The sequence below is a fragment of the Tasmannia lanceolata genome, unplaced genomic scaffold (genome assembly GCF_043159265.1).
Source record: "Tasmannia lanceolata isolate RefF3 unplaced genomic scaffold, GAP_Taslan_0.1 ptg000002l, whole genome shotgun sequence".
NCBI lineage: Eukaryota > Viridiplantae > Streptophyta > Magnoliopsida > Canellales > Winteraceae > Tasmannia > Tasmannia lanceolata.
Window position 1 is genome coordinate 50,523,532 of NW_027518679.1, and position 14,287 is coordinate 50,537,818.

At 40.1% G+C, this 14,287-nt stretch overlaps 1 protein-coding gene across 1 annotated transcript; it reads left to right on the forward strand.

Moving 5' to 3' along the window:
• Positions 1–1,488: 1,488 nt before the first annotated feature.
• SMO1-1 (sterol-4alpha-methyl oxidase 1-1) lies at positions 1,489–13,827 on the forward strand. The gene is made up of 5 exons (XM_077379308.1): positions 1,489–2,045; positions 2,446–2,768; positions 13,067–13,214; positions 13,308–13,340; positions 13,442–13,827. The coding sequence occupies exons 1-5, from the start codon at positions 1,716–1,718 to the stop codon at positions 13,514–13,516; spliced, it is 909 nt and encodes a 302-aa protein (XP_077235423.1). The 5' UTR covers positions 1,489–1,715; the 3' UTR covers positions 13,517–13,827.
• Positions 13,828–14,287: the final 460 nt, after the last annotated feature.

A 14,287-nucleotide genomic window follows, 5' to 3' on the forward strand; every position in this document is an offset into this window, starting at 1 on the left:
TTGACCGAAATGACCAAAATAACCCTACATCGGGTTAGTTTTTACTAGTCACTACCAACTATACGAGTCTCTCTCCCACTCGTCCAATACACTGGGGGACTGGGTTTTTTTTAGTAATTTTGTTTGGTAGTTAAGCTGGGGTTTGGTGGGGACCCCTACCGGTTTATTAGATAAAATCGAGATGTTACATTCATAGGCACAAGACACCAAGGCACCATCCCTAACTCGGAAGTAGGAATACATGATAGAGGTCCATAGGCACAAGACACCAAGGCACCATCCCTAACTCGGAAGTCGGAATACATGATAGAGGTCCAAAAGCTCCGGATGGGCAAAAAAACAGAAAGGAAATGATAAATTCACCCCTTTTCTTTACCTGGGATACTTTGGAGCAATATACAAGGCAACAAGGCCCGTTGAATGCCTCCCACGTGAAGTACATCAGCCCCGCAAGCAATCATATATTCACTGGAGCTGGTTGTCCCGAGTATAAAAAAGGGGGCCGATATATCACTTCCCAAAATAGAATACTAAGCGTCGTTTGCATGAAGGGAAATGATAAATGCGCCCCTTTTCATTACTTGGGGCACTCAGGTGCAGTGTACGAAGGCAATCAGGTCCTTCAATCTTTCCCATGTGATGTACAGTTGCCTCGTTGCAGTCATAGATAAAGTGCACCTGAGTGTCCCAAGTAATGAAAAGATGCGCATTTATCATTTCCCTTTTAGAAACTTGGATTTCCTCAAAATCACCTTTCTTTAGAATCTTGGATTTTAAGTAGGAAATCCATGTTTTAGAAATGTCTCCCCCATCATGAGATTTCTAAAACCTGGAAACATGGGATGATCTCCTACTCTCTTGCTGATGGGAAGAAGGGCAAGAAATCAGAAAAGACGGCTGGTCTCTTTCTTCTCTCGTCTCCCATCTACAATTTTGAGGAAATCCAGGATTCTAAAATCCATATCCTAAGTGGCTTTTTGGATACATGGATTTTAGAATTCAGGTTTTAGTTTGAAAGTGGTGTAAAATTTAGGATTTTACATTCCATTATTAAGCAATCCAGGTTTTAGAAATCTCGATTTCGAAATCCTAAGTCAGCCGTTGTTTTTGACTCGTTTTTGACTTCTCGCCCTTCTTTCCGTCAGCAAAAGAGTAGCAGATCCTCCCATATTTTCAGACTTTACAAATCTCAGGATGCAGGTAGAGATTTTTAAAACCTGAATTTCCCACTTAAAATCCAAGAAACGCTGTCAGGACAGCATACAGAATCTGCATATCCAAACGGCCGGATTGGTTTCCCAGTAAAAACTGATCCGGAGTAGTGGCTGGACGTATAGGCTCTATAGTATTTGAAAATTTGAGCTTCAAATAAGGCTATTTTGGTCCTTATCTTACGTAATTAATCATTATTTATTACTTTTCCTAAACAAAGATCAGTTTTGAAAGAGTTTTTCCAAATATTAAAATTGCACATGAAAGATACGACACAACTTTTTCATTTCTTTCTCACTCTCCTGCCAACAATAAAAATACAAATCTCCCTCTCCCTCTCGCTCCCTCTGTCATTAAATAAAACACACAACATTGTTTTGCCACCACCTATTTCCAAGAACCTGGTTTTGTAGTGTGCTTTCAGTTTCTCTTATAAAAATCCCAAACCTTTCCCCATCTCAAGCCTCATTTTCATCTCTGTCTCTCTCTCTCTCTCACTCAACATGTTGCCTTTTCAGAGCATGAAAGAAGCCGAGGTGGCACTAGGGAGGTCACTAACATGCGCCGAGAGGATATGGTTCCGATACTCTGCTCATACAGACGATTTCTGGCTCTATTGCCACAACATCTTCTTCTTATTGCTCATTTTCTCACTCGTCCCTCTCCCTCTAGTATTCATCGAGCTAAAACGCTCCAAAACCCTACACAAATACAAGCTCCAACCCAAAATTCGAATCCCTTCAAATGCCATTTTTAAATGCTATAAAGATGTCATGGCTCTCTTCATCTTCGTAGTCGGTCCTCTCCAGCTCGCCTCTTACCCCACCGTCAAGGTATATTTACCATTTTGCCCCTCCTCCTCTCTCTCTGGTTTTTTTTTTCTTTTTTTAATCTTTATTACCTAGGGTTTTGAATTTCATTCTTGTATGTATTTCAAAACCCTAGCATTTTGAATTTTCTAGGGTTTCGAATTTCAAGGTCCTCATATTTACCATTTTGCCCCTATTTCTCTTTCCCCATCTTTCTTTCATAGGGTTTTGAATTTCATTCTTGTATGTTTTTTTTTTTTTTGGATTCGGACGGGATTGAATTTCAAAACCCTAGGATTTTGAATTCCTAGGGTTTTGAATTTCAAGCTCCTCATATTTACCATTTTGCTCCTCCCCCCTCTCTCTCTTTCCATCTTTCCTTCCGAGGGTTTTGAATTTCATTCTTGTATGTGTTTTTTAACAGTGGATTGGGATTCGGACGGGATTGCCCCTGCCATCCGGTTGGGAGATTTTTTTTCAGCTTTTAGTGTATTTCTTGATCGAGGACTATGGCAATTACTGGATTCATCGCTTGTTGCACGGCAAATGGGGGTATGAAAAGATCCACCGCGTCCACCACGAGTTCACGGCGCCGATCGGGTTTGCCGCGCCGTACGCACATTGGGCCGAGGTTTTGATTCTCGGCATTCCATCGTTCCTGGGCCCCGCTTTGGTCCCCGGGCACATGATTACTTTCTGGCTTTGGATAATTCTGAGGCAGGTGGAAGCCATCGAGACTCATTCTGGGTAATGCTCGCTTTATCGTCCTTTTTTTGTTTTAATTAATTAAATTTTTAGAATTTTATGTTATAGTTAATTGTTATGTTGCTTCGATTCGATTAGGGGTTGTTACTGTTTTTGTTTCCTGATGGTAGAAGTGGAAATTTACTTTTAACAGTAAAAATGTCAAAAGGGAAAGAGGACATTATAGCATTGATGGGGCTTTTTAAGTTTAAGCAGATGATTTTGGTTGTAGAGAGAAAAGTTTTATGGGGATTACTTTAATTAACTTGTTTCTGGTAGGTGGGCCATTGCTAGGAACTTGGGATCCCAAAAGCTTAGATGGTGATATGGAATAAAAAGGCATGCATTTGTGTCATGATCTTGTGGTTGCACCAATGCAGTGGGTTACTTTTTGCTGCATTCTTGGATAGTGATTGAAGTTGTTGGACAATATTGATGCAGATTTTGCATTTTGTTAATTTCTGTAAATGGTACTCCTTTTTTTTTTTTTTGGCATATATCTTGTTTAGTACTCTCTCTCTCTCTCTTGTTATTCTGTCTAGATTTTTTTTGGTTTTTGTCATGATTTTATTTGGCTTCCAGTCAAGCAAAACCATATTTTTGTTAAGGAGTACTATTTCTCCCATTCCCACTTTCCTTTTATGGGAAATTGATAAAGAATAGCCATGTTTCATTATCTGCCAGATCTGTTGAAGCATGCATTCAAAACCATCAACTGATAGCATTATGGACAGCTTTTATGTTCTTGTTGGTGACTTTAAATTGATATGCTATGTCATATTCTCTGTCTATGGGATGCAGATTAGATTGTATGCATTCATGGGCTACTTTATATTATATTGTCGCTATTTGCTGTTATTGTTTTAAGTAACTCGACAACTACAAACAACTTACAGGCTGAAAACGTAGAATGTGCAGACCACCCAAGTTTTTCCACTACAATTGTCACGTTGCTCATGCGACTCTCTAGAGTGGATTACACTGATAATTTGGTGCCCATACTACTATTGGTGGGAATATGGAATTGACATATGATGTATCAAAAAACGTGTGTAAGCATGAGGTATTTACTCAATCAAGGGATAATTGTCTGAATGGCTGGTATAGTTACTTTATGTTTCTATAACTCAGCATTGAGAGCCTGTTCAAGGCCACAATTTGCCTTATTTAGCATGCAATAACGTACTAGAGCTTAGAATCTTTAAATCCTTTAAGTTGTTCTGTATGTTCTTTCAAATCTCCATGCAACAGTACATTTCTTATTGATCCAGTTAGTGAAGAAAGTGTAATGAAAAATGGCCCTGAAGGTCTCTAGTTTGGCAATGCTTGGACATTTTTATGGTATGAATATTCTATATTTTTAACTGAACTACTGAAGCTATCCTTCCATACATTCAAATACTACTGAAGGCCTGAAGCCCTTTCACAACGAAGGTAGCTTCAAACCTTCAATAAATCCACAGGATTTTAGCTTTATTTAAAAAAAATAAATTATAATCCATGTGGAGCTAACAACGTTTTCATATTGGGGTAATTCAGCCAAATATAGTTGATAACTCTTATGCAATGCCTTTATTTCTTATAAAAGCTTAGGGATCAGCAGGCATATCTTTTACATGTAAGGCACCATCACGGCACATACTATAACCATAAAAATACCCAACTTTTTTGTCTAATTACATAGATGGGACACTGTTTCTATCTTTTTTGGTTAGAGAAATCTTTCAATCCTTCTAAAATTCCATAGGCATGGAATGCCATTGTGACAATGTGTGGAACAAATTTTGGGCGAGAGAGATTACACAAATTCCCCTTTAATGGGCTTTACATTTCACTAAATGTGGTCACAAGCATCTCTAATGTTTAAAGTTTAAACGTTTATTAAAACTCTGATCTCTCAGTACTTCTGATTATTAGCCACAGAGATGTGCTTGAGGGATTTAAATTTTAAGTGCCAAATGAAATTTGCATTGAGTCAATGTTCCAGCCCTTGGTGTAGGGAGCTTGAGGTCTGGCTAAGCAGTTGATTACGAGGCACTAATCCCAAGCTAGAATGTTGCATGCGTAGGGGATTAACCAAGACAATCAAAAGAATCAGGTATAGGTTTCAAGCAGAGTAACCAAGGTTTTGAGGCTTGGGTCGTAGGATTACCTCGTAGAGAAGGTTGATTGGGGTTTTTGGGGGTGTGGATATGAGTTTTCTCACTGAAGGGAGAGTATTCGTGGGTTTTTCATGATGGAAGGAGAGCCCATAAGGGACGTAAAAAGGAGAGGAGAAAAAGCACATCAAAGGTCTTACTTGCTAACAATCTACATCTTCTGTCTACTTCTTCCTTTGTAATTTTGCAGTTCTCCAAGTGTGATGCCCCTAAGGTGTGATGCCTTAGAAGCCTAGAGTGATTCCAGGTTAGTAACTATCATCCCTTTTCTTCTTCCTCTCCTCTTTCTTTTTTTTCTTGAAATATAGGCAATTTCATTGAAAAAGATGACCGAGATGGTCTAAATCTTCTTCTTAACGCCTCCATCTTTCTTCTTTTTTTTTTTTTTTTTTGGTGGTATAAAACCTGCAAACTCATGAACATATAACTGCTCCTAATCCTCACTCCACTTGTACGATCATCACCAAAACTCTACCCCTTCCTCCGTTGACCTTCAGCCTATCCCTTTACCCTTTCACCAAGCCGTAAGCTTCCCCTAATCCCTAAATTATGCCCTGAATTTCTTTTCCATCCCATTGCCCCATCAAGAAACCACCCAAACCTTTTTTTTTTTTGGTTGGTAAGCTGGGATCGAACCTGCAACCTCGAGGTTGAGAAACAAAGCCTCAACCATTGAGCTACAGGCCCAACCCAAACCACCCAAACCTGCTACCCCCTTGAACCCACGACCGGATTTTATCCTGTTAAGGCTCACGACCTGTTCCCTCATCTCTGAAACCTTGCTACTACCAGTTCCCCTACCCTATATCTCCTGCCTGACCTGTATTCCCATACCCGAAACCCAAAATAAACCTGTAACACTTCAGCCTGTGAACTGGCCGGGCCCTTAAAACCTGTATCCAGTTAATATACAACCTGTAAAACCCCTCTAACCCTTCTTTCTCCTATTCTTCTAAGCCCTTTATTGACTGTAAATTACTAAATTCCCCTAAACATTATCCTTACAACAAACAGTCCCTGCACGGATTTATATCACCCTAAAAACCTGTTACTACCTTCCCATATCACTACTAATCCTAAGCCAATCCTTATACCCCTATTACAAATACTTCACATGTCTATGCCAGCCTCTGTTAAAAGTGATCAGCCCCTTTTATATATACTACTAGTCCCCTAAAATAATTTATAGGCCTCAGCCATCCCATTCCCTAGCCTATTATAATTTGATACTTGATCAAAACCTTAGAGAATCCTATTCTAGTTGGCTGTCCTGTATTATTTAGGGATAAGGTCAAGTTGATCCACACAACAATCAATTGATCCCTGGCATACCAAAATCCATATTCTGGATTGCTTTCCTAATGGGGAACTTCATGTGCAAACCCAAGGGCTCGCCGGTTATTCTGGAGGACTCTTAGGAGCTTGGTGGCTAATCGTGCAATAAAAGTAATTCAAACTATGCCCAGAAATCAGATTAAGCAATCATAAATTCTCAAGCCAGCCAAGTATGCTTTACTTTGGTATTAGTTGTCAAGAAAATTCACGAGGGCCGAAAACAGTGTAAAACATGCATTGACTATAGCCATTCACATCCAATAAAGCAAGGAATAAATGTGGATGTAAATAATGTAGGTCCGCTTACAGACTAAAAGCCAAACAATAATGTCGGTAGGGCCAAACAACCATCAGTCAAATAGGAATATAGAAATCAGATGCAAACTAATGTAGATAGGGCAATCCAAAGGGTAAATGACTCAAATTGGGGGTTCAAAAGCTGAAATAACAATGAGCGATCTCACTCGGTAAAAGTCAGCACCTCGGTCCGAATCAATCGTATAGGAGTCCCAAGAGAGTGTGGGAGAAACCTGGATGTCTCTATCTGTCCAATGATGGCCACTAATACAATATGCCTAACCGAAGGGAGTAATAATCATTGTACACAGCCCGGAGAGCAATGTCTTTGTAGAGATCTGTAAAGGACAGAAAGGTAAGGGCTGCAACTAGTGTCGTTATGAGCCGAGAGTCTATAGATGGAATGGGGAAGATGGAGAATAACGGAAACTGAATGAGAGAGGACCGTTGGGAAAAAAAGACTACTTGTAGGTGCAAAAAATAGTTCCTAAACTGGCACATGACAGCAAAGGGGAATGATTAAATAGGATCAAGAGGGGAGAGGGTATAAAGAGAAAAGAGGGCAAATGAGAAAAGGAGATAAAGGGAGAGGAAGAAAAGCGGATGATGGAGAGGAGTGGAGAAGTAAGGGAGGGAGAAGCAAGGTTGCCAGAGCGGGAATTGAAAGCGGGAATCAAAGGCTCCCAGGGAAGAATCCTGCTCAAGGTTGCCAGAGCGGGTATTGAAACGGGAATCGAAGGCTCCCAGGGAAGAATCCTGCTTCCTTGGGGAGAAGTGAAGAGAGAAGAAGGGAGGAGAAGGGGAGTACCTTGAGCCAAAGGAGAAGAGAAATTCCTCCTTTTGTGTCAAACTGGAGAAAAAAGCCTCCACCTTGCTGTGGAAGTGAAGAGGAAGGCTTTGCACGATTTTTCCCTAGTCAATTATTAAGGCTTCAATCTCTTGTTAACTCCTTTTATAAGATTTTAAACGAGATTTGTAGTGGGCCCTCCCTAACATTCAAGGGGTTCTTTTAACATAAAGTGATTTAAGTTATAACAAATGACTTAACTACCCCCAATTAAAATAAATGTAAACTGCTTACAGGGTAAAAGTGGTTAACTAGGGAATAACTTGTGTGAGTTAGTGAGTGGCGTGAGCCCTAGATGATGTGGACATCCCCCCGCATCTAAGCTCTAGAAACATAATATACTAAAATAAACAGTCCTAAATACAAGTAAAATGAAAGCAAAAATCAATATAAGTCTCTCTAAGCATGAGTCATGGCCGGATCACGTGAATTCTCCACTGTGTCCACCATTTCTTCACTAACTAGGTGGTTTCACCAAGATTTGATGGTGGTCAAGAGTGCGTTGTCCACGGGCAATAGGAAGGGTTTGACCTTTCCATAGAAGAATCATGGGGGAGTTTAATGGTGACTAGATGAGGGAGTTGGGGAAAGAGGTGGAAGAGGAGGACAATAATGAGGAAAGAGACACCAAAAGAAAGAGAAGAAAGATTGATGGAAGAGAAGATGAAAAGAAGAAACATGGTACCCACAAGGAAGAGAAGGAGAAAAGAATAGGGGGTATAGGAAGAGAAAACCAAGGAAAGGAAGAAGAAGATTGAAGTAGAAAATGGAAGAAAGGAGAAGAAAAAGTGGTGCGCAAGGAGGAAGTGGTAGGATTAGCCACGTTAAACAGTTAACCGGTGAAGGGAATTTTTAGACGATGCTAAAATGAACCTAACTATAATTGAAGAGGGTTGGCCCTTTAATATGATTATTAAAGTCCCGTACGTGATATGTTAACATGCACATCTCACTTAAGTTGAGGCTCACGTTAGGAAGGAAATAGGGAGTGATCAAATGGAGTGAAAAGATCTACTATATACAACATTTAGCTTTTTGCTTCCTCGCTGCTCTCATTACCCTCCCTAAAACCCCATGGTTTCTTCTAGGAAAGAGAAAAACAATGTAGAATGAATGAGATAGTGGGGGATTGGAGTAAAAGGATTGATGTAGGATTTGTGAAGGAAGAAATATTAAAGGACTATTCAAGAAATCTTTCTTAAAGAAAAAAAGTAGATCTAGGTAAAGTCCCTCCCTCGATGTTCTTTTGTATCTGCCTACGATTTATGGGAAAAGTGGAGCGAAATTTGTTGCAGTGTGGAAGTGAGGCTCCTCATCTAAGGATCTTAACCACTTCGCCAGCCTGAACTGATGGGGAAGGCCAATGATTCCTTATAAGTGAACATTACAGCTTCCCATTGTACTTACATTGTAAAAACTCATTGTAGTCAACCTTAGAAACAACTAAGGACGTGCCATGCTCAATTGGCTCAAAAGAGGGAGGAGCACTACCATCAGACGCAACAACTGAAGCTTGGCTGGCAGTCCGAGAAGGACATAACTCAGGATGATGATCATAACAATAATCAACTTCATGGCCCTCCAAATAGCAGAATACCAAAACATGTGCCATGATCACCAGAATCATGACCGCCCCTGAATAGCGATTAGTCCCACGACCCGTCCTCCTTGACCTCGGCCTAGACGACCACTACTATCATAACCAGACTACACAACAAGAGTAGAGTGCTCAACTGATGAGTCACTCGATACCTCAACCCGCATAGAATACTAGACACGGGAGAAAACCTCATCAAGGGAGGGGAGAGATCAAGGGCTACAATCTGTGACGAATAGGGAGGAACTCGGGCCCTAAGGCATACATGAACTGCACCACTCTCAAGTCCTCCTGGCGCTTGGCTAACACTGTAGCATATGTGATTAAGGGTAGATACTTATCAAGCTGCTCACATAAGGTCGCAAACTAGAATAAAAAAAATGGCTTATCACCACGCTTCAGATGTACGAGTTCCGAGTAGACATCACAGATACTCGTCAGGTTGTTCACCTCAGAACATAGAGTTTCAATGAGTTTCCAAAGATCTTTGGAAGATCGAAGATACTTCATGGGGCCATCAAACTTCAGTTCCATGATATTCCACATAAGTGTCTTGATAGCGCATCCTCCCGACGCCACTTACCTCACGATTTATTATCAACATGGGGGCTTCCCGTTCAATATACTCAACTTTTTCCCCAAGCCAGAAGGAACGTCTCAACCGCCATACGCCATGGAGGATAATTAGAGCTATCCAACTTGATGGACATCATCTAAACCATAGGAATCTCCATAAAAAAGGAACTAGAAAAGGCATCCATGAACACACAATGTGCAGAGAGAAAGGATGTCAACCCATAATAGAAGAAAATCACCAGGGCGTCAAAGAGTCATCCCGACACGAACAAAAGGTTTTGGAATGGAAGAGATCCAAGCAAGTAGGCAACCAACCACACGAAGATGAAAGAACCAGCAACACCATCGTTTCAAAGTCTCATAGCAACAAGGAAGAGGGTATGGAAAATGATTCAGACCATCAGATGAGGGGTGTGATGTCTTGATAAAGAAGGGCTAGGGTGACAAAGGGAAAAACCCAAAATGGATTTTCGGTTTAGGCGAGGGGGGTATTTAGGGTGTGGGAAGGGGGCGGAAGTAAGGGGGCGGGGCTTTTGGGTGGGTGGTAAGGGGGCGACGGCAACCAAGGGAACCCTAGTATTTATCTTCTTCTTCCTCTCTCTCTTTTTTTTGTTTGTTTGTTGTTGTTGTTGTTTGATGTAACCTAATCTCCATGGAAGAGAGAGTGAGGGAGAAAGTGAGTATGAAATCATACCCCTCACATTATATAATGCTTGTACACTAGGATTACATATAAAGACTAAAATACCCTTCTAGCATCATATGGGCAAAGTTTTAAATTTCGGTTTCGATATCAGTTTTTTGTCATAGCGTAAACAAAAACGTTCAGTTCCCGTTGGAATTTTTTCTGGAAATATGTAAAATCACATAAACCTATGGAAATATATACAAATGATAGAATTTTAAGATGAATTAGGAAATGCTAGAATAAGCACAATACATAGAAACCATCAAATAAGCAATACAACTATCCGTAATAGAGGCAAATGTTAATCATAGATTCTTGGACAAGATTCTCATGGTCGATCATCTGAGAAGCTGTCAGATGCTAATCATAGACTATTCCTCATTGTGCATAGAGGCAAGAGAGACAATGAACTGTAATTTTATCCACTGCAAGTATGCTGTAGATATTTGAGGTCGTGTCCTTGGGAGATTTAGGATACTGTGGGTTTTCCCTATCGGATTGCCTATCTTCTGGCTTTTTGGTCCGTGGCTACTTGGAGGAAAAGGAGGGGAATCCTTTGGAAAGTGGTATTGCTAGCTATCATATGGGTTATATGGAAGAAAGAAATGACTAGGTTTTTCGGAGCTTTGCTAAAAGCCCTTACTTCTCCTTTACAAAATCATCTCTCTATCAATCTTTTGGGTTAAATTCCTTTCGTGCTTTAGATTCATCTCCAGCTCTGATTTATGACGTCGATGAAGAGATTTCTTATGAGTCGAGGAAAACACCTTGCCCCGTGCGGACTCCACCCGCCCACAGGCTATTTAAGGTGAACTTTGATGGTTCGAGTCTTGGCAACTCGAGGCCAGCTGGGGTAGGAGTTATTAGAGATTAGAGGGGTGAGATTAAGTGGGCCTTTTCTGGCCCTATAGGGATAACCGACTCTAAAGTGGAGATAAGGGTGGTTCTTTAGGGCATTAGATTCACAGATGAGTTCTTTGGTGGTGGAGGGTGACTCCCTAAACGTCATAAGGTGGATGCTTGGGGAGCCATCCTCACCCTTGAAGATTTGCTAATTTGGTAGATGAGATACAGGAACGTGTGGACTTTCCAGCATATGAGAAGATCCACTAGTAGTGATACGGGTAGGCTAGCTAGGTCCAGAGTTGGTAGGCTACTTTTGGAGGTTTTTGACTTGCTAGTCTTGTGAGATTTAGAGCTTCTTTTATTGTATATTGTTGTTTTTATGTATGAATTGACCATCTCGATCGCGAGGCTTACCCCTTTGCTCTCTATTAATAAAACACTTCACCATTCAAAAAATAAAAATACTACTATCCATAATATTTTAACAACATCGAACAACTAGTGACATGTGGTTGGGGTGTTGGTTTTTTTGGGGAAAGGGTTATTAAGTTTTGTTAAGCTTAGGGTAGGCGATGGAATCTGTTTCTTGATGGAAGGTTAAGTGTGTTGAGGTTGAATCCCAGGTTAAAAATTTCTTTGTGAAAGTTTAGTGAAGTGTAAATGGTCTATATGAGTGTGCTTGAGGGATTCGTTCCTTCGCTGCTCAGGGGAGTTTTCTCTCCCCTAGATATCCATCCTACCTCTCAATTTACCAAGGTGAGTGAAAAAATGTTTTAGGTTCTGGATGTTTTTCAAGACATAAGATTCCTTGGGTTCCTTGCTTGGAAAGGTTGTTTCTGAAACGTTCAATGCAGAGTTGATGGTATTAGTGTTATGTGAGGATGTTCTGATGTTGAAAGCGTCCTGAGATGTGGATGGAGGAATCTTACATGCAGTTTTTATTTCTTCTTTTATGCTATTTTGGGATTCAGGAGTATGCTCCTACTCCTGGATCATCATACTATGTAATCGCCAGAGGGACTACTGGTCCCCATGTAAATTCCACAGTATGAATATTTCAAGTCACTTTTCAAAAAAAACTAGTGACTTGGTTTCGGTGGAAATTTAAAACCATGCAGATTGGTATGTTTCTCATGCCCTTGTATATCCTAACTCTGCCCACTTGGACCTTAACACATCAATGAACTTATCTTCTAGTGTCACTTTTAGAGGGAGTGTTATATAAACGTGTATATGTGCAAATGTTTTATGTATCAGCATACTTGTAAATATTGTAGTGATGGCTCTAAATCCATAGTAAATAGGGCTAGAGCATGATATGGTGCATACACAATGTTTATGTCATATCTGGGGGAGATTATTGTTTTGCACAGGTTACTTCCAAATAAAGGGTGACTTTCGGAATGAATTTTTCTAGCACATTACTGATCTCAAGAGCATTTACTGACAGCAAATCTTACATTTCAGAAATTTTAGCTAGTGCCTGCATTCTGATAGTTGTTTCAACTAAGCTATCCTAATTATCATTTATCTTGACCCATTCAAGTTGTAATGAACATCATCATCGCCTAATAGATATGTTACTGATTCCATCCCATGGTTTGATTTGATTAGTTTGACACATCAGGACAAAATCAGAACAGATACCACATTGATTATTGTGCCTCTATGAATCATCACTGAGTTCTAAATGTGTACTAAATTGCTTTCGTAATTGCCAGGAATGCTGTTTTTTCATAAGGGGTTGTTTTATCTTCTTCTTCTTCTTTTTTTTTTTGTGTGTGTGTGTGTGTGTAAGCTGGGGTTTGGCATCACCCCTGCCTGGTTATTGGAATAAGAAGAAAATTGTGGTATTTTATCCATTTGGTATTTGGCATGAGAATAAGATTTTGGGTGTTATTGCATCCAAATTGTTGCCCTTCTGGAACTTGTATCTTATGTGCTGATATTATGCAGTTATGATTTTCCTTGGTGTCCCACAAAATATATCCCTTTCTATGGAGGTGCGGAGTACCATGATTACCATCATTATGTTGGTGGACAAAGCCAGAGCAACTTTGCTTCGGTGTTTACCTACTGCGATTACATATATGGAACCGACAAGGTTCGGCAAATCTTCCTTCTTTTACCATTGTTTGAATGATTCAAATCAAATAGTAGAAGGATGTTTATTAATGTTTATATGCAATCATCTCAGGGCTATCGATACCAGAAAGAACACCTCGCAAAGGTAGATCCCCAACCTCTCCTTTTATTTGATTTCCAATCCGATGTTTGTGCCTATGATCGAATCCTTATTTTTATTCTGAATCTTTCCTTCCGACTTATTAGTTGAAGGAGCAATGGAAAAGTGGGGAACAAAATGGAGTTCATCACGATTCAACACAGGATCAAAAGTCCAAGTAACCATGATCTTCAAAGCCCATCATTCCAAAATTCCGTTCTCGGTATGCGTTATCTCTCACCGCATGAACTTTTGACGCCCGATTGCCAAGTTGACCCCAACAGTTGTTGCTCATAGGATCACTTCTTGTAGACAAGTTAATATTTTTTTTAACATGTGTGCTTTGTCATTGCAATGCCTTCTAGGGGGATGTTTTTTTTTTTATTGTCTCTTGGATAGTCAATATCCAAGACTTGAATGTATGGAGGAGCTGTATCTTCTGTTTGAATGGCTGATATAATGATTAAAGCAAGAGAATGAAGAACTCTGCGAATTGCAGGTAGTAAAGGTAGGGTGTGTAGGACTTAGAGAGAAAGAAGAGTAAGCTGTCTTGGTTTATGAAAGGATTGTGTTTGTCTTCATTATGGTGAGTTTCTAAAGGCCCTATTCTGCATAGAGATTCGATAATCCCGGGATGGATTATCCTCGCATTGGGAGAATGAAACCTGAGATGAAGAACCTGTGACCTTTTGTTGCCTGGATAGCCATTCCTTCTCTTTTTTAACACCAAAAACTATCCAAAGCATTCTCCTATTGTACCCCTACCATGAAAAAGAAAATCTCTCACATCAGGTGATCATAGCCCTCCAATTTGTGCTCCTTGAATGGATGGTAATGATCTACAATCATCAGGTAGGGGTCCACAGATCTGAGCGTTAGATCGTAGAGGATTGGGGCTTATTTAAATAATCTTCTAAGGTTGATTATTTAAATCAGGTCTTGACAATGATATT

What these genes read in the sequence shown, in the direction of transcription:
- SMO1-1 (XM_077379308.1), top strand. Translation starts at nt 1,716, where the DNA reads ATGTTGCCTTTTCAGAGCATGAAAGAAGCCGAGGTGGCACTAGGGAGG. An exon ending in CCTCTTACCCCACCGTCAAG is followed by an intron (nt 2,046 to 2,445) that starts GTATATTTACCA and finishes GTTTTTTAACAG; the next exon opens with TGGATTGGGATTCGGACGGG. An exon ending in AGAAAGAACACCTCGCAAAG is followed by an intron (nt 13,341 to 13,441) that starts GTAGATCCCCAA and finishes CCGACTTATTAG; the next exon opens with TTGAAGGAGCAATGGAAAAG.